At 42.8% G+C, this 27,672-nt stretch overlaps 1 protein-coding gene across 1 annotated transcript in view; it reads left to right on the top strand.

The window, feature by feature from the left end:
• LOC124622343 (ubiquitin-like protein 3) overlaps window positions 1-22,503 on the top strand; it is a 469,599-nt gene extending 447,096 nt beyond the window's left edge. The window contains exon 4 of the mRNA XM_047148021.1: window positions 21,013-22,503. Coding sequence (XP_047003977.1) covers window positions 21,013-21,077 — 65 coding nt within the window. The 3' untranslated portion in view covers window positions 21,078-22,503. The remainder of the gene's footprint in view (window positions 1-21,012) is intronic.
• Window positions 22,504-27,672: the final 5,169 nt, after the last annotated feature.

Here is a 27,672-nt window from a genome sequence, read left to right as displayed (position 1 = left end):
TGGATTTCTTGGATACAGTTATTCCATTTGTTAGACATTTAAACAGTCAGTATTCCTTGCCAAACCGAGGTGGTATATTAAATACATATGACGAAAGACAGCCAATCAGTGTAGCCCATCACTGTGTGGCACATAAACACTTGCAACACTGTGGACAAACTACTAGCTTTTGAACTGTTGCATTTTTTCTGATTTAGGTAGAAATGCTCAGATGCACCCACCTGCAGCTGTGGTGACACTGACTGTTTACGAATGTTTGCTCAGATTTTCCTGCTGTTGTATGTGTTTGTATGTGTCACAAATCAGTTACTGACCAGCGAAATATTGTCTTTCATTTTTTTGTTTATAGTTCCCATCCTGGAATCCTGCTTGTAACTTAATCCTGCCTTTGAAAACATTAAGCAGGCTAATATCTGTTCTGTAAAAATTTCACACTATATTTGGTGTAATTGTCAAAGTTACAGATAAACTGAACACAAAACTGTATAGAAAATTAGCTATTGGCACAAAGGCTTTTGTTTTTTTTACCATAAGTAATTTTTTTGTATTACTACAGTTTTAAAACTTGATCTATTAGTAAATCATTATTCATTCTGCCAGTTCTGCCCATCAAACCGTGCACATACGCTGTGAGCTGTGTGGCACATTGCATTTGCCTGCTGGTAGATGCCATTCTGGCAAGGAAACGCAAACTGCATGTAGGGGTGAACATGGTCCCAAAGGATAGATGCATACCTCTGTTGATCCCTTGTGCTTTCCAGAGTAATGGTATCACCCCGGGAACACCATGAAAACATTCCCCAGAGCATAATGCTCCCTCTCCTGGCCTGGACCCTTGTGGCATTTGTTGCAAGGCTTTTGCTTTCAGACGTTTCACGCCATATGTGTCAATGACCATCTGTCTTGAGGAGCGTAAAAGGTGATTCAGACGAAAAGACTACGTGTCACCGCTCTACAGACGTCCAGTTGTGGTATTAGCATGAAAATTCAAGTCTTTGTCACCAATGAACAGTAGTCACCATGCGCACGTAAACCAAGCACCTGCTGCGGAGGCTCCTGAGCAGCAGTGTTCACTGAACAGTTGTTGAGGAGACACTGTTGGTAGTGCCTTAGTACAGCTGAGCTATCAGTTGCTCAACAGTCAGTTTCTCGACATCTATTCACCCATACACGTCTGCACAGCTGTTGTTCACTTTGTCATTTGTGGCCTGTGGGTGCACCACAGTTCCTGCCTCAGTGCTGGTTTTCGATAGTGCCATGTTGTCGTACATGCTACGCTTTAGCCACAGCAGTGAGAACAGTTTACAAACGTAGCTGTTTCAGAAATGCTTCCACCCTTGGCCTGAAAGCCAGTGATCATGGCGTTTTGGACATCACAGAAATTGTCCCATTTCCACATTACTACAAAGACTGAAATGTTTTCCACATTATCCTGACACATACCTTCCACTATTAGTGCTGCCACCTGCTTCTGTTAGTGGTTACTACATGTTGCTGTCGACAGTAGGCAGTGGTCACAGTAATGTGACTAGACCATGTACATATTGTGTGTGGGGGCATCTAGGTAGTTGTGTGGCTGATTTATTGTCTTTTTACAGCCAGAATTAAGCTTTCTATATTAAGCAATCAAAAAATGGCTTCAAGTGGCTCTGAGCACTATGGGACTTAACATCTATGGTCATGAGTCCCCTAGAACTTAGAACTACTTAAACCTAACTAACCTAAGGACATCACACAACACCCAGTCATCACGAGGCAGAGAAACTCCCTGACCCCGCCGGGAATCGAACCCGGGAAGCGAGATTAAGCAGTCATCTACTGAGAAAGAGCTAAATTATGGCCACAAACAAATGTAATAGGGCCACTAATGTTCATGGTTCATATTAAGCTAGTGTGTTAATTGCAGTCTGGTTTTTCGTATAGAAGAAAATGTGTTGAATATTTTATTAATGTTTGATCCATCTGGTGCGATGAGTAAAAAACTGAAAATCTAGTGACCCTTGAATGTGCAATAAATTAGTCACAACTGAAGTCATCATTTTCCATCATCATCACTGAATATTAGTGGTATGAAATGAAACAATCACATAGGTTTAGTCACGGGTATCACAGACTGCAAGGTTTGATTTGTGGAGATGATATTTGGGAAACATTGCCTGCTTGTACCTCTCAGTTATATGGAATCCATGTAGGGTGAGATTCACATGCACCATGATGTACATAGTGTAGATAAAAAAAGGCAGCCTGGATAAAGAAGGGCAGGCTGAATGGTATTTCAACTTACAGAAACTTCAAGAAAGACATGTACAATTTTGAGAAAACTTAGCAAAATCCTAGGACATTATCTACATACATGCTTCAGTCCCTTGTATACCATTCTTGTTGGGACTGTAAAGACAAAACTATGCTAATAACAGCTTAGACAGAGCTCATTTCATTACACTATTTTCTTTTTTTACGTACACATTGACATTTACCTAAATGACCCTCATTGTGTAAGTGTACCAGTCTGTCACTGCAATCAATACCTGCACAGTTGTATTGAATAATTTCACGTGTTTGCTCTGGTCACCTGCACAGGTACAAACACGTATGCAGTTTTGCCATCCATGCACTGGATTTGATCTGCATAGGCACAATCACACAGCCAAACTTATTAAGTCTGTGTGAATGTATGTAGTGGTCTTTCTGGAGGACACACATTTGGTAAGAATAGCATGCTCTATTACACACTCAATGTCTCTTCCCCCACAGATGGTTGGCATCGTGTTCCACTGCAATAACGGGATACAGTTACATGTTACTTTATTTGCTACAAATACTGTAACTAATAAAGCCATTTTCTTGAGGTGGAGGTTTTGTGCCATTCCACTAGCAGACTCTGACTCCAGTTAGGCAGGATGCATTGGAAGTTAAAATACCAGGTGGTTATAATTAAACTGCTGGTGCTCCAAGTGCTGCAGTGCGGACTGTATACATTGTAGGATGCTAAAACATCTTAGGTACATTCATGAATCGATGCACTGGCGGAGTATACTGGGAAGGGGGGGAGGGAGTTTCAGTTCCTGCCACTGGATAAAAATATGGCGCTATAAGCAGTCATAATGTGAAATATTTCCTGTTTTGACATCAGTATGCTGTTTGTTTGTTGGTTGGTGAAGCGTTTTAATTTGTCTTCTGAAGTGATTGTTGGTGTGAAGTGTTAAGAAGGTTGAAATTTTCCATACAAAACGCAATTGCTGTTGTGGGGAAACACTGTTCTCTGCTGGTAAAGTTGTTTTATCAGAATAGCAACACTTTATTGCAGGAATATCACTGACAGGAAAACTAGGAAGAGGCTTCCATGTCAGTAAGTGGGCCAAATAATATGATCAATAAACTTGTAAAAATAAGTGAATTAGGTGGTGCAGCAGGGGGAGGGAGGTTGTCAACTCCAATGTCAGCTGTTGAAGATGTTGTTGTAGCTATAGCTGATCATGCCTCAAACCCTGCAGGCAGTGCTTGAGCTGTGTCTTCATGGGAATTCTCTCTCCTCTAGTCAACAGTTAAAAAGATTTTACAGCAGATTTTACACTACAAGCTTCAGAATGTGCACCAAATAAAGCCCCAAGGTAGGCTACAATGCTGTGACTTTTCCTTCATTTTTTGGCAAGCGTGGAAATATTTGATATGTGGTAGTGGAGTATTCTTTGGGTGGATGAAGCACATTTTACTCTTCACAGTGCCGTGAATGCACAGAACTGTTGCATAGGGTTTCTTCTGTGCCATATGTCATACGGGAATGTCCACTGCACTCAGCCACTCAGCTTATGTGGTTATGTGGTGTGGTTTCACAAGCTCCATTTTTCTCGAGCAGAAGACACTTCATGGGACTGTTAGGTGTATAGTGACATGTGTATGGGATTGCAGCTTTTTAAGAATGCAACTGTGTCCCAACTGCTATTTTCGTGCAAGATGGGTTGACACTACATATTACTTGCAGGTGAAAGATGTTCTTCGAGGAACCTTAGGTAATGTCCACACATCTCTGGACAGTTTCAGCATGTGTGGCTTTCTAGATCTAAAACCTAAATCCATGTGGCTTCTGGTTGTAGGGATATCTGAAAGATCCATGTCTATCAGGAATGTATTTGAACTCTTCCTGGTCTGAAAGATAGCATACGACAACATACTGCTCTGATTACACTGGATAAGCCGTGAGCAACTGTTGACCGTGCTGTGTTACGGACACCATGTTGCTTAGTTGGGAGAGTGTATCGAATACATGTTGTAACTTGTGACCATATTCTAATAAACATGCCAGAGCCACTGCTGTCCTGTGTTTCATCATTTCTTCCCTTTTCCTGAAATCACACCACATTCTGACTGTTAACAGTGTCATATTTTCACCTGGTGGCAGAAAGTGGAACTATTATTGCACTCCACAAGTGCACCAATTAATGAACACACTGATGATATTTCAGCATCCTGTGATGTATACAGCCCTCACTGCAGTACTCTAAACACCGCCAGTTTAATTATAACCACACGACAGGTGGATTGAACTGATTTGTCTTGCATTTTCATCAGTAGCTTCTGTTATGCTTCAGAGATATTAGTAATGCAGAAAAGAAAAATATTGGTAGAAGTGACTGCTATATTTTGAATGCAATGGAATAAAACATCCAGATTCATAATAATGAATTTTGGGTGTTTCATAGGTCATAATTTTAGATTTTGTTTTTGGAAGAGTATGTAGTTGTTGGAAGGGTATGGAAAAATCTGAAGACCTTAATTGAATCTAAAGTAACCGAAAAATGTTAGTTTTATTTTGGAGAGCAGGAAAATAAATCAAGAACAATGAAACACATCCCTATGTGTAACCAGAAATTAGTCATTAGCTCTGGCTAATAATTTTAAAAGAAAACATTTTACTATCATTAAACTTGCACCAAGGCGGCTGGACCTGCCCTGTAAGGGCCCTCCCGGCCAATGATGCCAAACGCTCATTTCAATTTACTATCAGGTGTGCTCCTGTTGCTGCTTCAGGCACACCCTCACCTTATTCTGATCTTAAGACTGACTTTTCCAATTTAACGTGGATCTTGTATTGTTGCCCAACTCAGCATTTTGCACATTGACACTTTGTTGGCAGAGGTGAAGGAAGAGCTAAGTGACATGAAAAAAATACCAGGTTCAGTTTGCTTGAACTCTAGACTTTTGGATTTGCAGTCTTTTTAAACATAATGTATTTCCTGATTACAAACACAGTAGCATTCTCAGGGGAAGAGTTGATCTATGTGGAATATTAAGTGTGCCATTCCACCCAGTGTGAAAGTCCAATTCACTCTTACTCATTCAGTGAGCTTGACAATTTTTTCACTTATTTGCCACTACCTGTTCAGCATAAGTTACTTGGTAAATCTGCACCTGTCGTTCAACTTTGCTACAGTCAAATGACCCTCCGCACCTTTTACACCAATGGGCCTCAGACTAGCTCATCACCTCTTATTGTAATACTGGAAATAACCAAAGCGAAATCAATACTTCCTTGCTGGTCAACAGGATCCACAGACCAGCTCTACTCCCTTTATATATTTTTTCCTGTATATTCCTGAGAAAGATAGTGTTATAGTGTTGTGTACTGAAACAGAGTTTGTTCTAATATTGTTGTACATTAATTTATTTTGGACCTATATGTAAAACAAAGGAAAGGCTCATGTACAACTGATGGATGTGTTGCACATAGAAAACACTCAGCAGACTATGTTACTGACACTAGCTTTTGAGCTCGTGATCTTTAGCAAAAGTACACACACACCTAACCAAAAGCTGTCACCTGTGACCGTGGTGAGAGTGAATGTTCATTATCAATTGCTGAGGGCAATTACTTGGGTAGATGGAGGCAGGAAGGAGGTAGGCAGGATGCATGAGACAAGGAGTGGGTTGTGGGATAGTGTGAGTCATGTCTTTCGAAAGATGAATCAGCGGCTGTGTAACAAGTTGTAAAAGGGTATAGCATACAAGTATAAGAGGTAGAGGGAAGGAGGGGGATGGAAGAAGAGGGGGAAAGAGATATAAGGGTGGAGATGAAAGGGGAAGGGAGAGAGAAAGAGAACGTGCTTGAATGGCCGGGTGGGGGGGGGGGGGGGATGGATGAGAAAAGACACTACATGATCTGGACAATGAGGGAGTGGTGGGGACAGAAGAGAGAAGGTAGGTCAGTGGGAAACATGTTAGCGCAGTATTAGTGCAGAAACTTGCAAGAGTGTAGGATATGCTGACAGTTTGGGAGTGGTCATTTGTGTGAGTAGATGGACAACTGGTTACTTATCATGCTCATGTAGAATGCTGCACAGTAGTAACATGGCTGCCTACACACGTCACCCTGTCTTCCATAATGTAGGAAATTCCTGAGGGTAGAATGCGGTAGGAAGTGGTGGATGGGTGTTAGGGACAAGTATTGCCTCCGAGTTGATCACAAGAGAATGACACATACCAGCACATTCTGTAGGTCACATGTGTGGCGGAACATTACTTTGGATGATGTGAGTAGGTAAAATACACCTTACCTCAGGACAAGACAAGAGGTAGTCGAAGTCCTGTTGAAGGAAGTGGTTGAGCTTTCCAAGACCAGAGTAATGCTGGGTGATTAGCAGAGTGCTGTTCGGTGGCTGGTTAACAGGGTTTCTGGTGTCATTGGAGATGTCTCAGGATATCTATTTGATTTAATTCCAGTGATGCTCAACTTTACTGGCAGCCAGCTTAACATTTTGACCACAAATTTTTGCCTTCTTATTTTCAAAATTTTTAACCATTTGTTACCTATTTTTCTGTCACTCCTATTGTCTCTCAAGCATTCAACCATTCTATCCCTGCCAATTCTGAAAACTCTTTTTTGCCCTGGCAAGACTCCAATCACACATCTTCTTTGTGAAATCTTGCCAGGCACATGGTATGTCACCTAGTGGACTGTTGCTCATCCTACCTCAAGAAACTTCACCTTTTCCAATTCCATCACTCTCTCACCTTCTCACCTTCACCAGTCTGGTCGTTCTAAACTCAAACCTTAATTGCCAGCTTCTATACTCATTTTCCAAAATCCTTTTATCTTGTGAGCACAACTTATTTATTGTTATCTTTGTGGTAGAAACCCTTGCCCTTAAACAGTTGGAACAGCATTCCCAGTACCATCTGAGGAAGCTATCCCAGCTCCTCTCTCCTATGCCTTCATGGCATTACCTATAGCTAAGAAGAGCTGCCACATTGATGTGTCCCCCACCCCCTTTCTGACAATCCCTTATAGGTCCCCCATAATGCCTTGCTGACTTATTCCTCCTCCACATCCCCATAAACCACCTCCATCCTCCATGAAACACACTGTTCCAGAATACCAATCCCGTAACACTGTTGTCAACATTTATGCTAAAAGTCTGACCCCTGCAGAAGTCTCAGTGCTTTCTAAAGGCCTCATGTTTACCCCAAAACTCAAGTTCATCCCTGCTAGACTTCCAAAGGACCTCCTTTCATTTACTCATTCTCTGTAGAGGAAATATTTCTTTGCCATACACCCTCTGACAACAGCCAATCAAAACCCTTAGAACTTTGTGTAAACAGTTCCAGCTTTCCTCCCCTTCAACCTAATCATTACGTGGGGGCAGTATTTAAAAAATTCCTCACTTCTAACTTGGCAACATCCTCTCCAATGAGGCCAACATTGCTTCTATGGAACACACATCTAATTTGTAACCGGAAAACTAGTCCAGACCTTATCATTCTTTCTGCAGGCAAAGGTTCCACCAAAGCAGTAATGGATCATAGTGACTATGTGCTCTCCACCAAATTTCCTACACATCCCAACCCAGAAGTTCAACAGGACCTCCAAGAGCTCCTCAATGCTTTAGGTCCATTCCGAGCTCCTCAATGCTTTAGGTCCATTCCAAAACAGGACACCTGTGCATTTCTACCATTTACCCAATCCCCAAACTCAACAAACCCAACACCACGTCTCTCTACTGGTCGTCCTATTGTGGCTGGGTACAATACTCCCACAGCACGAACCTGTGCCTTTATTGAGCAACAAACTATTGTCCATCACCTCCTATCCTACATTCAAGACACTGCTCAGTCCCTTCACCATCTTTCGGCAATTCTGGTCTGTTACTGCCAGACTCCTTTACTGCCAGAGTCCTTGTTGGTCACTGTGGATGCGACGTTCTTGTACACCAACCTCCCCCATGCCTTGGCCTTATGGCCATGGAACACTACCTCTCCCAGTTTCTTTCCAGTACCAAACATACCACCTAATCCTTGTTACCAGCCACATCGTGACTCACAATTATTTCACTTTTAAAGGCTAAATCTGTAAACAAATCTGTAGTACTGCCAAAGGTACTCACATGGCACCGTTCTATGCCAATTTATTTATGGACCATGTGGAGGAATCCTTGCTATTCTGTCAACACCTAAAACCCGTTGTCTGGTTCAAATTCATTTATGACAAGTTCAAGATCTGGCAGGGACAACCTTTGTTCTTTACTACATAATCTCAACACCTACTGTCAAACCCACTTCACCTGGTCCTTCTCAGCTCAATGGGCCACCTTACTAAATTTTGATCTCCACCAGTCAGATGGCTCCATAAATACATTTGTTTATATCAAATGCATCAGCAACCAACAGTACCTCCACAAGTATTTGCCTCATAGCCTCACCACCCGTGAATGTCGTATCTGTAGTAGAACCTTAACAGAGACTTGATTGACAAACAGTATCCTATCCAACTCATCCACTAATGGATCTGCTATGCCAGCTCCTCCTCTGACACCAGTAAATGTATTAACTGGCCACCGACCAGCACTCCCACCATCCCATCACATCCTTCACCAGGGCTTTGACTAGTTCTCATTATGCCCCGAGATGAGAGCCCACATCACCCAAAGCTGTGTTCCACTGCCTACCTGACCTACAGAATGTCGTTGTCCATCCCTACTCCAATCCTGCTCTCAACCTTGCATGCCTTGTAGCCCACTCAGGCACAATACTTGTCCTGTACACCCTCCCATCACCTCCTACCACAGTCCAGTCACAAGCATTACGCTATAACAGGCATGGCCATACGTGAATGTAGCCACGAAATATATAGTTGTGCTGCAATTACTGTCCAGCATTCTATGTGGGTATGACAAGTAATAAGCTGTCTACTCATGTGAAAGCCCAACACTAAACTGTGGGGAACCAGATAGTTGATCATCCACTTGCCAAACATGCTACGCATCACAACACAAATTACTTCAGCAGCTGCTTCATTAGACAAACCACTTGGATACTGCCTTGCAGCACTAGTTTTTCTAAACTATGTAGGTGGGAATTCTCTCTCCAGCATATCCTGCATTCTCACAATTTTCCTGCCTTAAATCTCCACAAACAGTTTCCCATTGCCTCACTTTACCACTACTCGTTTCCCATCAAGATCATGTACTGCCTTCTCTTACAACTCCTCTACTTCCTGCCCCCCTCCCCTCCTGCCCCATGTGAGTGCTCTCTCTCTCTCCTCTCTCTCTCTCTCTCTCTCTCCCCTCCTCCCCCTCCTGCTACCCCTCCCCCCTCTCCCCCCTCCTGCTACCCCTCCCCCCTCTCCCCCTCCCTGCTACCCCTCCCCCTCTCTCCCCCCTCCTGCTCCCCTTCCCCCTCTCCCTCTCTCCCCCTTCCCCCTCTCCCCTCTCCCCTCTCCATCTCTCACCCTTCCCCCTCTCCCCTCTCCCCCCCTCCCCCTCTCTCCCCCCTCCCCCTCTCTCCCCCCCTCTCTCCCCCTATCTCTCCCCCTCCCCCCCTCTCTCTCCCCCTCCCCTCCCCCTCTCTCCCCCTCCCCTCCACCCTCCCCCTCTCCCCCCTCCCCCTCTCCCCCTCCCCCTCTCCCCCTCCCCCTCTCCCCCTCCCCCTCTCCCCCTCCCCCTCTCCCCCTCCCCCTCCCCCCCTCTCCCCCCTCACCCTCTCCCACTCCCCCTCTCCCACTCCCCCTCTCCCACTCCCCCTCTCTCCCACTCCCCCTCTCTCCCACTCCCCCTCTCTCCACTCCCCCTCTCTCCCACTCCCCCTCTCTCCCACTCCCCCTCTCTCCACTCCCCCTCTCTCCCACTCCCCCTCTCTCCCACTTCCCCTCTCTCCCACTCCCCTCTCTCTCCCACTCCCCCTCTCTCCCCACCCCCCATCTCTCCCCACCCCCCTCTCTCCCCACCCCCCCCCTCTCTCCCCACCCCCCCTCTCTCCCCACCCCCCCCTCTCTCCCCACCCCCCCCTCTCTCCCCCACCCCCCCTCTCTCCCCACCCCCCATCTCTCCCCACCCCCCCATCTCTCCCCACCCCCCATCTCTCCCCACCCCCCATCTCTCCCCACCCCCCATCTCTCCCCACCCCCCATCTCTCCCCACCCCCATCTCTCCCCACCCCCCATCTCTCCCCACCCCCATCTCTCCCCACCCCCCATCTCTCCCCACCCCCCATCTCTCCCCACCCCCCATCTCTCCCCACCCCCCATCTCTCCCCACCCCCATCTCTCCCCACCCCCCATCTCTCCCCACCCCCATCTCTCCCCACCCCCCATCTCTCCCCACCCCCCATCTCTCCCCACCCCCCATCTCTCCCCACCCCCCATCTCTCCCCACCCCCATCTCTCCCCACCCCCCATCTCTCCCCACCCCCCATCTCTCCCCACCCCCCCATCTCTCCCCACCCCCCCATCTCTCCCCACCCCCCATCTCTCCCCACCCCCCATCTCTCCCCACCCCCCATCTCTCCCCACCCCCCATCTCTCCCCACCCCCCATCTCTCCCCACCCCCCATCTCTCACCACCCCCCCATCTCTCACCACCCCCCATCTCTCACCACCCCCCATCTCTCACCACCCCCCATCTCTCACCACCCCCCATCTCTCACCACCCCCCCATCTCTCACCACCCCCCATCTCTCACCACCCCCCATCTCTCACCACCCCCCATCTCTCACCACCCCCCATCTCTCACCACCCCCCATCTCTCACCACCCCCCATCTCTCACCACCCCCCATCTCTCACCACCCCCCATCTCTCACCACCCCCCATCTCTCACCACCCCCCATCTCTCCACCACCCCCCCATCTCTCACCACCCCCCATCTCTCACCACCCCCCATCTCTCACCCCCCCCCTCTCTCACCACCCCCCATCTCTCACCACCCCCCATCTCTCACCACCCCCCCATCTCTCACCACCCCCCCATCTCTCCACCACCCCCCATCTCTCACCACCCCCCCATCTCTCACCACCCCCCATCTCTCACCACCCCCCATCTCTCACCACCCCCCCATCTCTCACCACCCCCCATCTCTCACCACCCCCCATCTCTCACCACCCCCCATCTCTCACCACCCCCATCTCTCACCACCCCCCATCTCTCACCACCCCCCATCTCTCACCACCCCCCATCTCTCACCACCCCCCATCTCTCACCACCCCCCATCTCTCACCACCCCCCATCTCCACCACCCCCCATCTCCACCACCCCCCATCTCCACCACCCCCCATCTCCCCCACCCCCCATCTCCCCCACCCCCCATCTCTCCCCACCCCCCATCTCTCCCCACCCCCCCCATCTCTCCCCACCCCCCATCTCTCCCCACCCCCCATCTCTCCCCACCCCCCATCTCTCCCCACCCCCCCATCTCTCCCCACCCCCATCTCTCCCCACCCCCATCTCACCCCACCCCCATCTCACCCCACCCCCCATCTCTCCCCACCCCCCCATCTCTCCCCACCCCCCATCTCTCCCCACCCCCCATCTCTCCCCACCCCCCATCTCTCCCCACCCCCCATCTCTCCCCACCCCCCATCTCTCCCCACCCCCCCATCTCTCCCCACCCCCCATCTCTCCCCACCCCCCATCTCTCCCCACCCCCCCACTCTCCCCCACCCCCCATCTCTCCCCAACCCCCCATCTCTCCCCACCCCCCCATCTCTCCCCACCCCCCATCTCTCCCCTCCCCCCCCTCTCTCCTCCCCCCTCTCTCCCCTCCCCCCTCCCCTCCCCCTCTCCCCCTCCCCCCTCACCCCCCCCTCTCTCCCCCTCTCTCCCCCCTCACACCCTCTCTCCCCCCTCACACCCTCTCTCCCCCCCTGACACCCCTCTCTCCCCCCCCCCTCACACCCCTCTCTCCCCCCCTGACACCCTCTCTCCCCCCCTCACACCCTCTCTCTCCCCCCCCTGACACCCTCTCTCCCCCCCCTCACACCCCTCTCTCCCCCCCCCTCACACCCTCTCTCCCCCCTCCCCCTCACCCCCTCTCTCCCCCCCCCTCACCCCCTCTCTCCCCCCCCTCACCCCCCTCTCTCTCTCCCTCCCCCCCCTCTCTCTCTCCCTCCCCCCTCTCTCTCTCCCTCCCCCCCTCTCTCTCTCCCTCCCCCCTCTCTCTCTCCCTCTCCCCTCTCTCTCTCCCCCTCTCGCTCCCCCTCTCGCTCCCCCTCTCGCTCTCCCTCTCGCTCTTCCTCGCCCTCTCTCCTCTCCTTCCCACCCTGCCTCCCTCCCTCCCATCCTTCTCCCTTTCTCTTTTCTGTCCATATCTCCCTTCATGCCCACCCTCATTGTCTTTGTTCCCCTTCTTCCCTCCCTTTCTCTTCCTCTTATGTACTCTAGCATCTAAATGCATTACAGCTTGTTGTACAGCCACTGATTCATCTTTTGAAACACCTGTCCCCACACCATTCTGTTACCCCCTCCTTGCCTCGTGCATCCTTCCCTAACTCCTACCTACCTCCATCTATCCAGGCAACTGGCCTCAGTAATTGATAATTAACAGTAAGTCTCACTGCGACTGCAGTTGTCAGTGTTTGGGTGTCTGCATTGTGTGTGTGAATCTGTGTGTGTGCGCGTTTGCTAGAGGAAGATCATGAGCTCAGTAGCTAGTATAAATACCATATTCTGCTGAGTGTTTCCATGCACGATGCATCAATCAGCTATAGGTGAGTGGTTGCCTTTCTCTTCCTTTCCTTTCCTTTACATATTATTCCACCTAGGAATTTCCATTGTTGTTACCTGTATTTCCACAACAATACCCCCTTTCAGGCCTGTCACACATCTGAAATTTGCAGTCCATATTTCAGGAAGAGTTGAACTAATATTTGGGCACTAATCTTGATCACAATTTGATTTGGTCAACAAATACTTGAGTGTAACAATTTCTAGGTATATGAAATGGGATGACAACATATGCTCAGTTTCAGGTGGAAGTCTTTGATTCATTGGCAGGATAAAGATGCAGTCATTCTACAAATGAGACTGCTCACTAAACGAATGCGAATGTGTAATATTAATCAAATATGAGATCCACACCAAGTGGGACTAACGGGGTACATATTCAAAGACGGGAAGCATGAATGGTCACAAGTTTCTTTGACCTCTGAATCGGCAGATGCTTGAAGACATGTGCTATTAGTCCCTTGAAAGCCTACTTACAAAATTTTGAAGACCGTTATTACCTAATTAATCTAGAAAAAAATTATCAGGTTTCTGCATTTTGTTCCCTTAGGCACTGTGAGGACAGGGTTAAAGTGAACACAGTGGCATTTTAGTAGTCATCTTTCATACATAACTGAAATGGGAAGAAATCCTAATGTGTAATGTAAGGGAAGTAGCTTCCCATGCATATCACAGTGGCTTACAAAATCTGTATGTAGATGTAGATTAAGAGGGTATGGATTACCGAGTTGAAAGCCTTTCTGAGGCCATAGAAGATTTCTGCTACTTATCATCCCTTCTCAAAATATTATTCACCAGATATTCCAAGTCCTATGCCACCCCTGGGAGAATTACTGTATAATCAGTAGACCTCACAGTTTTTATGGGGCCTAGCTGAAGTTCATTCCCTTTTAGATTTGTCGTTTCCTTCACTGCTTGTTCAGTGTACAGATTGAATAACAAGGGAGATACGTCATAACTCTGTCCTACTGCCTTCTCAGCTGCTGCTGCCTTCAGATCTTTTAGCTGCTCTGGCTTCTGTACAAATTGTAGAGAACCTTTCATTCCTTGTATTGTTATTGCGCTAACTTCGTAATTTCAAAGAACATGTTGCAGTCAAAATTGTCAGACACTTACTATAAATCTACAAATGCTGTAAGTATAGGTCTGTCTTCCAAGAAGTCAACTTCTACCAGTTGCTTCACCTGTCTTCAGTTAATGTAAGTTAGTATTTACAACTGTGATTAATGAAACTAATGTTGGTTCTCTCAAGGATATTAATGATTCTTAAGGAGTGTTGTCTACACCAGGTGCCATGTTCAGACTTTAGTGGATTATCCAACTCTTCTAACAATATCTTATCACATTTTCATCCATTTCTTCTTCTTTCCATAACATTGTCATCAAATTTCTTCGCTTTTATACATGGTCAACCCAATCTCCGCTGACAGTATTTCAGAGTTTTTCAGGCATATTTTCTGAGTATTCTACTGGTGGGGATTTGTGGTCTCAAATGGCTTTTTACAGAGTAGTTGTGTTTTGTTTAATTTCGTACCAACAGTCCCCCCCCCCCCCCCCTTATGTATCTTTGTATGTGTATTGCACTGAAAATATTTGAACAACAGTGCAGATGTCTACACTGTGATTCTGCTGTATATCTCGTTTGAAAACAAACTTGTTGGGGTCAACTGAACCTACTGATACCAGATTCAGCGTACTCTCATGATGTAAAGATGATATGGTGTGTGATCTCATTACATGTGCAAACAGAAAGAGAATAGAACAGCAACATTGTTATTATTATTATTATTATTGTTATTGTTATTGTTATTATTATTATTATTATTATTATTATTATTATTATTATTATTACCATTACCATTTTTATCAATTTTTTTAGCCTGTATTACTTTTTGGACTACAGACTAATCTGTAGCATAGCCCAAGGTATTAGTCAGGTTAAAAGGTGACAGTTCAGTTATGAGCGACAGTTAATGACTCATGGTACTCCCTATTGACAAGGGTAATGCTGAATTTACTCTTTGCCCTTGAGCTCGCACCCAGTACTGCTTGGTTACATCTTGAATGTTTTTTTCCGGGAGTATTGGTCATACGTCAACAGTTGTACATGGTAGTACAGATACGTTTACTGATAAGAAGCCAGGTGATATGCATCTCGCATAAGTGTGTGTGGAGTGCTACTGAAAGGCAGCATGATGGTGACTGTGTTGCAGTAGCTTCCCATATGACAGTTGATGAATTGTTCTGTTTTTTGTGCTATATGTTTTGGTAACTGAATGTTACAGGCTTTTTCACTGTTGTGAGTGTGTTTTCTCAGAAACAGAGGTAACGTGTTAAACAAACGTATAAATCATAATTGCATTATTACTGTGCAGTGACCCTTTGGAGACCGCAGGTCTCTTATATTAAAATACTCTACAATCTCTTATATTAAAATACTCTACAATCTCTGAAATTTTAAGGGTGGGCTTCAGATACACTCATTCAGCTTGCTCTTCTCTGCTCAGTGCCATCAGAGCTCTCTACATTCTTACGGCTGTGTATGTTTGCTTCAAAGGTTTGTTTAATTTTCCTATAAGCATCAGAACCATTCGTGTAGTCTTACGTGCTTCGTATGTGGCCCCTTCCCCCTACCTAAGGGATCTGTCTCTCATCTCTAATATTGTCCAACTGATCCTTCTAGCTAGCTGAGTAGGGAACTATTACATGGAAAAACTAGGATTGTTTTTGTAGTTGTTTGTGTGTTTTGTTGGGAGTACTCTTGATGGCAGGTAGAACCCAGCCATTGGGTTTCATAAGTAAAGTTTCTTTTGATGCAACTATTGCTGCTGGATGTTGCCTCTTTGCCTAGTTTCTCCTCTGCTGCCTTCATTATTTTTTCTCTCAAAGCTACCTGTTCCACTTCTGATATCTTTCTTTCCTCTTTTCTTTGTCAAATCATGCTCTCTTTGACATTCTCAATGATGTGATGTATCAATATATCCAGGTACCTTCTTCTTGATTTTCTACATTCTTTTGCACTTCTGTTTTTGTCTGCAATTCAGAACCAATAAATTGCAGTCATAGTTTGCATCTGCTCCTGGGAATGTTTTGCCATTTAGAATCTGTTTTGTAAATCTCTATTTTACAATTATACAGGGGGTTTAAGAAGTAGTTATGGCTGAACTTTAAGGAAACATTCCTCACTTATAGAGGAAGAAAATATGTTAGATGGACATGCATCTGGAAATATTTTATTTCCATGTTAGACCTCAGTCTCTACAACTCTTCAACACGTTAATCATTGGAAAGACATAAGAAAAGAACATATGAGCACAATACGAAACACTTTCCTATATGAAATGTTCAAAAACCCTTCCATTAACGAGGATACGTGCATCAACCCTGAAGTATCCCTGGAGAACTGTGTATTGTTCACGGCCTTCCACAGTACTGAATGTAGATTCTGCACATTTTGTACTGAAGATCTGTGCCCAAGAACTTTCAAATGTTTCTACAAATAAAGGTTTAGTCAGTTTAGTTCAACAGAGCATAGAGACCAAGGAATTGGTCTACCTCTACCTCTCCAAATGCCATGGAATCTGTCATTTAGAAGCCTGTGAACACTAACTATGAAATGAGGAGGTGGTCCACCATGCATGAAGCACACATTTTGTCACATTTGTAAAGACCTGTGTTCTAACAGAATGGGTAATATATTCTGTAAGAAGGCACAGTGAGTTTCTGCATGTAACCTGGGTGGGAGAGCATGAGGCCCTGACAGACAATTACCAAGAATGCTGGCCCAAATGTTGACAGAAAATATAAAATATTTGCTCATGACATGATTGCACAATTTCGTAAGGATTTTCGACAGCCCACACATGTTTATTGTGAAATTTTAAAATCACATTGAAATGTAGCCTCATCCTTCATGAACACCATGTTTAAACTAAAGACAGGATTGATACATTGTTGAATGAACCATTCGCCAAATTATACCTGTGTAGGAAAAGCAGCTGTTGACAGTGCCTGCACACACTGTACTTGGTACGGATACAGCAGGTTCTCGTGTAGCGCTTCCCAGAAAGTCATGTGGTTAGCATTGCTTGTTGCAGCTAATTGTTTTATGTTGGCACTAGGGTTGTCATGAACTGCACAAAGAAGTTCCTCCTCCACTGAGCTACCCTCCACCTTCTAGGCCTCTCCCAGGGTGAGTAGCAGGTCTAAACATCCCAGGCTTGCTAAGGCAACAATCAATAATTGCTTGAAGATTCATCCTGTTGGTGCACTGTCGTTCTGGAAACACCTCCTGATGCAAATATTTAGCACCATGGTCATTACCATCTAATCCATGCAGCAAATGGTCATCAGGCAACTCTTCTGCATTTGAGTACACTTCCACTGCATTGTACCGGAAACCAAGTCTTTGATAGACACCAAACAGTTAATGCTATGTCCTTGATGTTAGTAAAGCAGTGAAGTTAATAACATGCCAGCATAAGCAGTGAAGCGATCAATGTAGGGAAAGACAGACTGCTATTTACTGTAAAGAAGACACATTAAGTTGCATACAAGCACAGTTAAGACACTTACATAAAGCTTTTGGTCACAGCCTTCATCAGTAAAATGGACGCGCATGTGCGCTCGAGCGCGCGCGCACACACACACACACACACACACACACACACACACACACACACCCTCATGCACTCATGTCAACTCCAGCACCTTGGGATGGCATGCATTCTGGCCCGAGATACTGTGCGCACACACACACACACACACACACACACACACACACACACACACACACACCCCTCATGCACTCATGTCAACTCCAGCACCTTGGGATGGCATGCATTCTGGCCCGAGATACTGTGCGCACACACACACACACACACACACACACACACACACACACACACACACACACACACACACACCCCTCATGCACTCATGTCAACTCCAGCACCTTGGGATGGCATGCATTCTGGCCCGAGATACCTGTGTGCACAAGAATGGTGTGTGTGTGTGTGTGTGTGTGTGTGTGTGTGTGTGTGTGTCTTTTACTGATGAAGGCCAAAAGCTTTATGTAAGTGTCTGTTTATTGTGCCTGTCTGCAACTGACCATGTCTTCTTTACAGTAAATAGCACTCTGTCTTTTCTTACATTGTTGTTATTCCTACATGGAGTTTCCATTGTTTGATTTTACTGGGCAGTGAAGTGAGTTACATGTCAACATTACCACTGTTGCATTGGAACAACAAACACTGGCAGTGAACCTGAGAGTTAAAACTTACTGTACATAACCATGATGGTATTTTGAACATTTCATCTAAGAAAGCGTTTCACATAGTGTTGGTATGTTCTGTTTCTGTGTGTGTTTCTATAATTAATAGAATTACAAAGAAAAGTAGAAAATAAGCTTTAACAAGGAAATAAAGCATTTCTGGACCTCTGTCCATGTAGGGCTTTTAATTTTTCTTTGTGTGAGTAATGTTTCCTGAACATTTGGCTATAGTGTTTTGTTACACTGTTTATAATACATCTGAGAAATTCCTGTGCCTTCACATGTTTCCACATGTACATTCCTTTTTCACGATTCTCAGATCAAATGTTTGTGATGGCTGAGCTGTGGTCTGTGCAAAATTCTTCAGAGGCTTCCACATTAGTTACATCCTCTAATCAGTCCATATTCTCAGTCTCGTTCAATTGTCAAAGTCCAGCCACACATTACAGTTACATTGTAGTCCCTCTCACATAATGAATAATTTCTTTTATTTGAATGCACATTTTTTTTAAAAAAACTAATTGTGATCTAAGCTACTAGGCATGTATTCTTGTATTAATGTGGTGGACTTGGCTCTATTTCAGCAGTGGTGATCCGTTTGGTTTTTCAGACCTTAGTCATTCACTTGAATTCCTATTGTCCTATTCACTTTCAGACTTATTCCAGCATTACCTGTATTTAATTTTGTGTCGAGAACCCTGTTATCACCAGAACAGAAATCTCATTCTTCAGTGCACCTTGTTTTACTATTCTCATTATGTCTAACTTCATCCCCTATGATTTTCCTCTCCTCCTTCCTATGCTGTCAACAACACAAAATTTTCGGTATCATATCAAACATATCCCCCTCCTCCTCGCACACATGACAGACATTAAAGCAGTGAAGTGTCTTGTGCGTCTCAGTAATACTGATATACAAACTGTATGTGCAACTGTTTCTGAGTGGTATCTGTGAAGAGGATAGACTAATACAAGGATCCTGAATAGGGGTAGAAGTCTTTTCAGCACTTGCAAAGGCAACTGTCTGAAGGATTGCATGATGTAACCTTGTAACAGTTGTCAGCACAACTATGCCATATTGCTATTGAGATATGTCTGAGAACATAGGGGGAACCACAGGCATCTTGTTTACTCAGGACATCCGTCTCTTCTGTGTGGCTTGCTAATTACCTTGGCTGAATTTATCAATGTGGAGGGCATAATGTCCATTGTCATTCAGAAAAGTTTGCAGAATGTCAATTGGGACAACAGTAGACTTGAGAGATGTAGGTCAAGACCCATGGCACTGTGGAGAAGCTGGACATGGAGGGTGCTATTTCCTTTTGCAATCTAGAGCATCAGCTAACACAGAGTAGGAGCTCCTGATGGCAGCAGTTGAGTCAATTGGGTGGCATTATTTATTGAAAGCCTTTGTTAATAAGCAATTTTTTTTGACTGAGAAGGAAGCCTAATGTGTGGTGTGATACTAATAACCCCATCGTGCACTTCACAGTGACTTTCAGAGTATATTTGTGTTTGTGTATGTATGTATGTATGTATGTATGCTTGTATATGTAGATAGTACAGCAAAATTTGAGGCAACATTTTGAGAAGGAAGAGAGAATCTTCTGTGGGACATAATGGTAAGTGAAGTAATTTGAATTTACTGCTTTGAATGTGGACTGAGCATAATGTATGGGATGGCATTGCTGAAAATTCATAAAGAAATAAGAAGCTGTGGTGTTGTTGAGAGAGAGTATCATAGATTTGTTTGGGTTATTTTTGTCAGGCTGACTCGATGTGCGGAATTCTTCTTTTGTATGACCCTGCAATATTTCTTGCTGAACAGAAAAAAGAATAAGAAATCAGGTTGTGGTTTTCTCACTTCCATTGTTTGGCCCATCTTCACTCAGAATAATGCTCTGGGGATTTTGGTCAGAGAAAGATAGCAAATTATTGGTTGCGAAAGTAGGACAAGATTACTAATGCTGTGAGGGTACGTGGTTTAGTTCCAGTAGTGGACAAAAACTCGTGAAATTGATGGTGATTAGGCTGAGGTACAAGACATTTTAAACCATCTGTCTCTCTTTAGTGTAATCAGTTGCTTCCCAGTAAAATAAAGAAATTAAAAAATGGGAGACATTTCTTTCTGACTGCCACTAGTACTATTATACCTTGTTCAGTCCCAATATCCAACCAGCTACTCTCACAGTACTAGTAGTATCTTGTGTAACCTGCTAAGTTGTTTGTTATTTGTGATACACCTGTCACTGTTAACTGTTTATCCATTTTTTGGTGTGCCATCATTTTATCTTTCCTCACGGATCAGCACATATTTAAGCAAACTATCTCGCCATTATTATATTAAACTGTCAGCATGTGCTGAATTGTATGCATAAGTCCGGTCTTGCCACACACTTTTTTGCTAACGAAATATGTGATGTAGAATGTGACATTAAGTTTAGTATTTGTGTAGAGCAATGTGAGAAGCTTACAAAGAACATCTAGAAAATTTTGAACAAGTTAACTATGTGCTAATGCAAGAAGTTGAAAGAAACACTTTTCACATCCTTCTGAGAGCGTATTGTACACACCTTTCAAGAATCCAGGTGTCTGGAATGTCACAATATTAATTATGACCTTTTTCATATGATAAACAACTGATTAAAGTGTTACAGTACAGTCACTATTATTTATGTTTCAACTTGTATTTATTTGCAGCCTCTGCATTTACACGAGTTTGTATTCTTATATTATTGTTTTAATTATTGACAGATCAACGCCAGAAGAGTAAGGGTGGTGGAAGCAGTTGCTGTTCGGCATCGTGTTGCATACTCTAATGTATTGCAAGATAACATTGTGATTACTTTACCAGGGATTGGTGCATTGACAGTTTAGGACAGAAATGCCTACGTACATAGTCAGGCACCTCAAGTATTACTATTGACTTAAACAAGCAAAGCAGCTCCCCCTGACAGAAGATAAAGATCTTGTGTGAGATTTCATATTGTTGTGATATTCAAGTAGCATAACAGAAAATTTTAAAAATGAAGACGAGAGTTTTTTTAGTGGGAGGATATGTGATAGTGGAGACTGATTGCCCATTGCAGTGAAATGTACAGTGAAAGAAATTAAGTTTCTGTGTTACTTTATTTTTGTATTAAAATTCTAATATTAATCTTCTCAATTCCTATTCTTTTATGTACCATAAATATTATGGTACAATTTTACTCATCAGATGTATGTTATACAGATTACCTATGTTACAGGACTTATCTGTAGAAGGAATGTGATTTTCTTTCATTCTAAGAAGAAAATTCTTTGCACTACATAGTTTCCTACTCATTGTTAGAATAACTCAACAGAAACTGCTGGTAATTGTACAGAGAGCATCTTATTACCAGCAAGTGACTTTGAGTGTCAGACATTTACATTTTATCATGTGCTGTTGATGTGAATATGGATACGATGCTGCTGAATTTCTTCATGAATATGACCGGTGTAGCGTAGCTTCTAATAAGAATCTGTAGCTGTCAGAAGAATAATGGCACACAAATTCCTTATGTTGATTCCTGCTTTGTTTAACTACTGATTTAAATTTGTATGAAAGGATCAGTATTTTAATGGTATTGGAAGAAAACTTTTCTCATCATTCCTAAATGCAGAAGATATATTTTCTGCTGATATTTTTGTTTTGCTTCCAGAGAAATGACATAAGTACCATTTGTTATACTAAGATTTATTTGTATTTAGGAAATTGTGTAGGAAATATCATTACCCATAATGCATGTTAACATCCCAAATCCTTCTTGTGGTTACTTGGGCGCAGAAGTGAGAAGCAAGAATGTTACTCTGATAAGCTAAAGAAAAAGAAGCATACTGTGTAATGAGAGGAGAAAGGAAGAAAAAAATGTGTCCCACAATTTCCATTTGAAATGCACTTCAAATAAATATATCGAACTTATTGGAAATATTTATGCATTAACCTGTATATTATAAAACATGGTTAATTAAGTGTGACAGTAATTTTATGTAGTTTATACTTTTGTTGAATGAAAATACTTTTAAAATGAATATAAATTTCAGTACCTTTTGAAGGTAATGCAACTAGTGGCCTATGTTACAAAAAAGTTTGTTTAAATCATTGTTAACATTATCCGTCATAATTCACATAGATATTCTGTTACATGGAGAATTGGTCCATGAGGATATTTAAAAAAAAAAAGAAACCAGTTCGTAAATATAAGAGAGTGGATATATCATATATATATATATATATAAAAAGAAACACAGATATATTATCAGTTAAAGTTGTATCTTTATCTGCATGATATTTCCTCTTACTATATTAAATTGTAATTTTTCTATAGAATTCATAATACAGAGTTTATTTTGTTGGGCTGTAGCGGCTTCAGCTTATGTACGGGTACCCAAGATACCACACTTTCTTTCTTGCTATTTGTGTATTGGAAATTTAATTGCATTTTGGATTTGTAATTGCCCAGTACTCTTCGCTGTTGTCATTAAGTGAAAAAGCCATAATACAGACACCAAGAAAAGATATTTGGGAGATATAAAGCATGAGTAATTTAAAAGCTTCTGCATTAATAGTTGAGGCTGTGTGTACAATTTCCTCATGCTTTTTGTATGTTTATGCTATATAGCAACGAAGCAGCACATTACTACAAACATCTTTGTTTCATATGATGTATGTTGTACTCTAGTTTCTATTGTAAATATAGTAACTAATGTATTTTTTGTTACATTACGACATATAACTCCTCAGTGAGGGGATTTTATTCTGCAGAGATGGAGTAGTATTATAGAATAAAGTTGAGATCACAAACACATTCCTTGGCTCAATGTTATTTTACCCTGCTTAATGACATATTAAGAAACTGCATTTTCCCCAGGCAAGTATGGAACAGTTGCAAATGTGGTCATCATTGCGGTTCTACCTGTAACCAGAAGTATATTCTGCAGCACACTGGTTGGGATCAAATGCCTGTGGGCAAATGAAGAGTATACGGCAGTTGAACTGTGTACACAGCACTGCAAGAACTAGATACTGGCTGTTAAGGGAGTGTACTTGCCACTGTGCATGCTCAATAGAAACAGTTCAGACTAATGTTGAAAACATGGTTCTTGCTTTTATTTACAAGTGATAAACTATTTTATTCAACCCCAAAGCTGTTAGAAGATGCAGAATTCCTTTCAGCACAGGATCAGGAAACTGGGATATTTTGACTTTTGTTTCTTCATTTTAATACCTGTGGAGTAGAATTTTTTAGACAGTCTCTCTACTTGCATTTTGTAACTAAAAATGGAGTGCCAAATAATTTCATTTTATATCCTACACAGGTCCTGAAATATTGTTTGAAATCTAAGTAAGTTGCATATTGATGAATCAATTGATGAACACACAAGTTTGGATTTCCTCTATGAAAGTATCTTTCAAATAAATGAAATTTATTCATGGCTGTGCTAGTCTTATTACAGATATTAAAGATTAGTAGATATTTCCTTTATAACAATATATTTAAATGTCACTACTTTAGTGAGGCTGTGCCTCTGTTGTTCCTGTAAACATTCAGATTTCCTGCCAAATCGCAAAGAACATGTGAAGAACCTTGCTTTGGATAGCCACCAGAACTGCTTTATTGTAAGGCATCAGACTATTTGTTGCCTCTACATCATGTAATAAAAAAAAAAAAAAAGCTAAGAAAGAAAATAGATTAGAGAAACAATTTATGTCCCTTTCAATGGTGGTAAAAATCATGCACAGCAGATGAGGTGCTGATTCAGAATGCACATTCCCTTTCTTGGTATTTGAAGGATTCTCTATTGAAATATTTGTGAGACTGAAAAATTGTTGTAATTTTTTTACACTTTCAGGCATAGAGGATTGAAAACTGTTGAGACCGCACAACCGCAAATTGCGTGGTCTGTGTAATCCATCAGACAAATATACTCTCTAGTGTTCTTTAAAATTCTGAGTTAAACACTTAACTTCAAATTCTCAATCACCACCTCATTTGCTGTACATGACTTCTAGCATCATATTTCTCTGATCTATTTTATTTGTTACTTTTAGATCGATTTCACAAAACATTTAACTGTTTTGTTTTTCCTCACTTTTTTAAAAATTTTAAGTGTTATTCCACAAAACATTACCTTTTTGACACATTTGCTTTTCTAGTGTCTTCTGTTCTCAAAAGTCCTGATTTGAAGGAAGCCATTTTGACAGTTAAATATCACACCGTGCAAATTTTTATGTGGAAAATAGTTGGGCTGTGAAGAGATGAACTTCTTGAGACATAACTGTATAGTTAGCAGCAGTTACTCTGAAATATTCAGTTTTCTCTCAAAAAACAAATTATTTTTTCATAATTGGTGTGATAGCTTTCCAGAAATAAACCATTTTTTTTACAAAACTGGACATCACACTGATCAATTTGATACCTCATTTGTCCTTTCCCAATTCTTCATTTGGCTGTGCAAATTCATACAGATATGATTAGGTAAGTTATAGGAAATCTTGTTTTCACTCCGCTCAAACATCTGACCAAATAGATTGATTGACACTGTGGTCCCATACAACATTCACAATTGCATGATCATCTAGTGTGTGACCCTGTTGGCTGGTGGGCAGCTTATGAATAAAATGCATCTGCTGATACAAGCAAAGGAAATATTAACCGGTGCCTGTGACTCGTGTAGCGGAATTGGAACAATATGTTCTTTATTGTCAAAAAATGTATTTAAGCTCACATTTCAAATCTTATGATGTAATTTCAAACTTAGCACAAGAGATGAAGGCTCTTAATTATATCATTGTTCATAATTAGACAATATTTTAGTATTAAGCTGGAGGTTGACAGTCTTTCTGTGATTGCTTTCTAATAAATAAATAAATAAAGTGATAGTATAAAGACCTGTCGTATTATTAACTAGAACAAATATGTACAGATATTCACTCTGGTCAAAATGTCCTAATAATGCTAGACAAATAGGTCTTTTGTGAAAAGTAATTTTTGATGCACATATTATTTGTACTGACGGGCACAAAGTGTACAGTGATGCAGCCTGTGTGAAGTTACATAATAAAACACAGATCAGACAGCTGGAGGAGTCACATGGTTAAAATTTTAAAACTTCTTTGTTAGTTTTAGAAAAGCATGAGAATAGGATGTGACTGTTTGTCCTACAGATCAAATGTACTTAGTCAGTTGGTGTGCCAGACTGTAATACATGTGTATGCTGCTGACCATTAAAGTTGCAACATTACGAGGTATCCGACGATTGTGAAATTGTCACAAAGGGTGCTATGTGCTTCGGCACACAGACGATCAGCATTTCAGCACAGTTGCACAAAGCAGGCAGGAGTGACACTGCCTGCATTCTGTATGAGGACAGGGTACAGGGTGGATTCCTCATTTAGAAATTGTGCTCAGTACTACTGACCTATCGTTCGCTACCTGTGCAGGACCGAACAGTTGTACCTTGAGTCAGGAACACTACGACGTGTTGACCGATGCAGAAGCTTTCCTAGACACAGCAGCAGAGAGAGGCATGCCAAAAGTGGTGAGTCTGACAACGGAAGCAACACCACATTGTCATTTCAGGTGAAGCATGGTTCCACACACAACATTGAGACAGACTTACAAGTGTGCATATGCTTCAAGGATGACAAAGATTGGATTTGCCATTGGCAGAAAGGCACTGCAGCTGAAAGGGAGTATATGACACTATGACTCTGCTTCACCTAATAGGTAATTTGGACAGCAGCCACTATATATCTGATGTGTTGAGACTGGCACTAGTGGTGTACCTTTTCGGTCTCCTTGATATTATCTTTCCAAAGGACAACACAAGATTGCATGTCATCCCGGCAGTCCTGGCCTACCTCGGATATCATTTCAGGCAGCAGTCTCTCCATTAAAAACATCTGGTTATGAATCTTACATGACCACTCCTTAGCCATATGATTGTTGGACGCTGACACAGACCGGAAGCAGTACAGAGGACACATCTGTACCTGTCGTCTGAACTCATTTTGACACTGCTTAGCTGGGATAGAGCCAGAGGTGGCAGGTCCATGTACTAAATAGAGCACCCAGCATATTTCCAAATAATGTATACTTTGATATTTTGGGTATTACTATCCACGATAATTGACTTGGCATTTTGGTCTATGTTGCCAGTTAAGGTAATGATACAAATGATTGTGTTCCTCAATTGTGCAGGTATGTACTTTGTGGGTGCACAGCAATCTGATTTTCATGGCATGTTCCTGGTGAGAAAGCCTCCAGAGCTTCAAAATCCTCTAATAAAAGAACTTTTTCAAGTGTAGGTATTTGGTATGAATTTAAGAATACAGTAAATAAATAGTTATTCTATAATTTTTACCCTGACACTTCACTCCTTTACCAAACTGATAAGACCTTGATGCCTCTGGGAGTGTCCTATCAATCAGTCCCTTCATTTAGTCAAATAGCGCCATAAATTCAATTGTGTACTCGTTCTACTGTATCATTTAACAGCAATAAGGAAAATGTCATTATTTCTTATCCTTCCTTCTGTGGCAGTTTTAATGGCCAGCAGTGCATAGTGACCAACAACAACATCCCTCTTGAGAATAAATACAAGTAAATTCACAATACCACCTCAGTTTTCATACCTGACATGTGCATTGTACTGTTATTTGTAGCTAGCTAACTTGCTACATTGTTGGAGTCACCAGAACAGAAGCTACACCCTTAAGGCTCTATGTTAAAAAGCTTGTTATAATTTTTTTTAAAAATCGCTCAAATCAGTTTTGCAGCTCCTTTCCTCAAACTGATCCTCATTTGATATACCTGTCTGTGTCATGGTCAGGATGCGAATTTGGTTTGTGAACATCATTGTTCATGGGGCGGGGGGGGGGGGGGGGTGCAACATATTTCACTGAAACACTAAATTGGTAGGTTTTTTCTATAGTTACAAGAATTGCTGAGAGGTGGTGGTGGTGGTGGTGGTGGTGGTGTTGGTGGTGGTGGTATGAACATCCATCCATATCCCGTACTAGAATTGGTTATCAATTCTGGGTCTCCAGCAAACCTTGTTGTGTCCAAAGGTTTGTTGAGCAGTTGCAGAGAGCAACTTTCAAGTGCCATAAAACAGGCATTACTGCAGATGCGCAGCTACCGTGCCGCAGGAACCCTGTGTGTGCCGTTTGCTCTGCTCAAACATGTTTCAGTGCATTTTTGTTTGGAATTTTGTGTGTGCTGGGGCATCACATGATGATGTACAACACTCAGCATATTTTCAGGGGGGCATATGGAGTTATTGTACTTAGGGCAATTATTTATTTTATTCCATGCAGATACAAAATGCAAAAAAAAAGGAAGCAGTTCTTGGCGTAATATTCATTTTAGAACTAGACTGTAAGTTCAA

This window comes from Schistocerca americana, chromosome 7, assembly GCF_021461395.2.
Source record: "Schistocerca americana isolate TAMUIC-IGC-003095 chromosome 7, iqSchAmer2.1, whole genome shotgun sequence".
In the NCBI taxonomy this organism is placed as follows: domain Eukaryota; kingdom Metazoa; phylum Arthropoda; class Insecta; order Orthoptera; family Acrididae; genus Schistocerca; species Schistocerca americana.
This window is presented reverse-complemented; position numbering and strand designations above follow the sequence as displayed.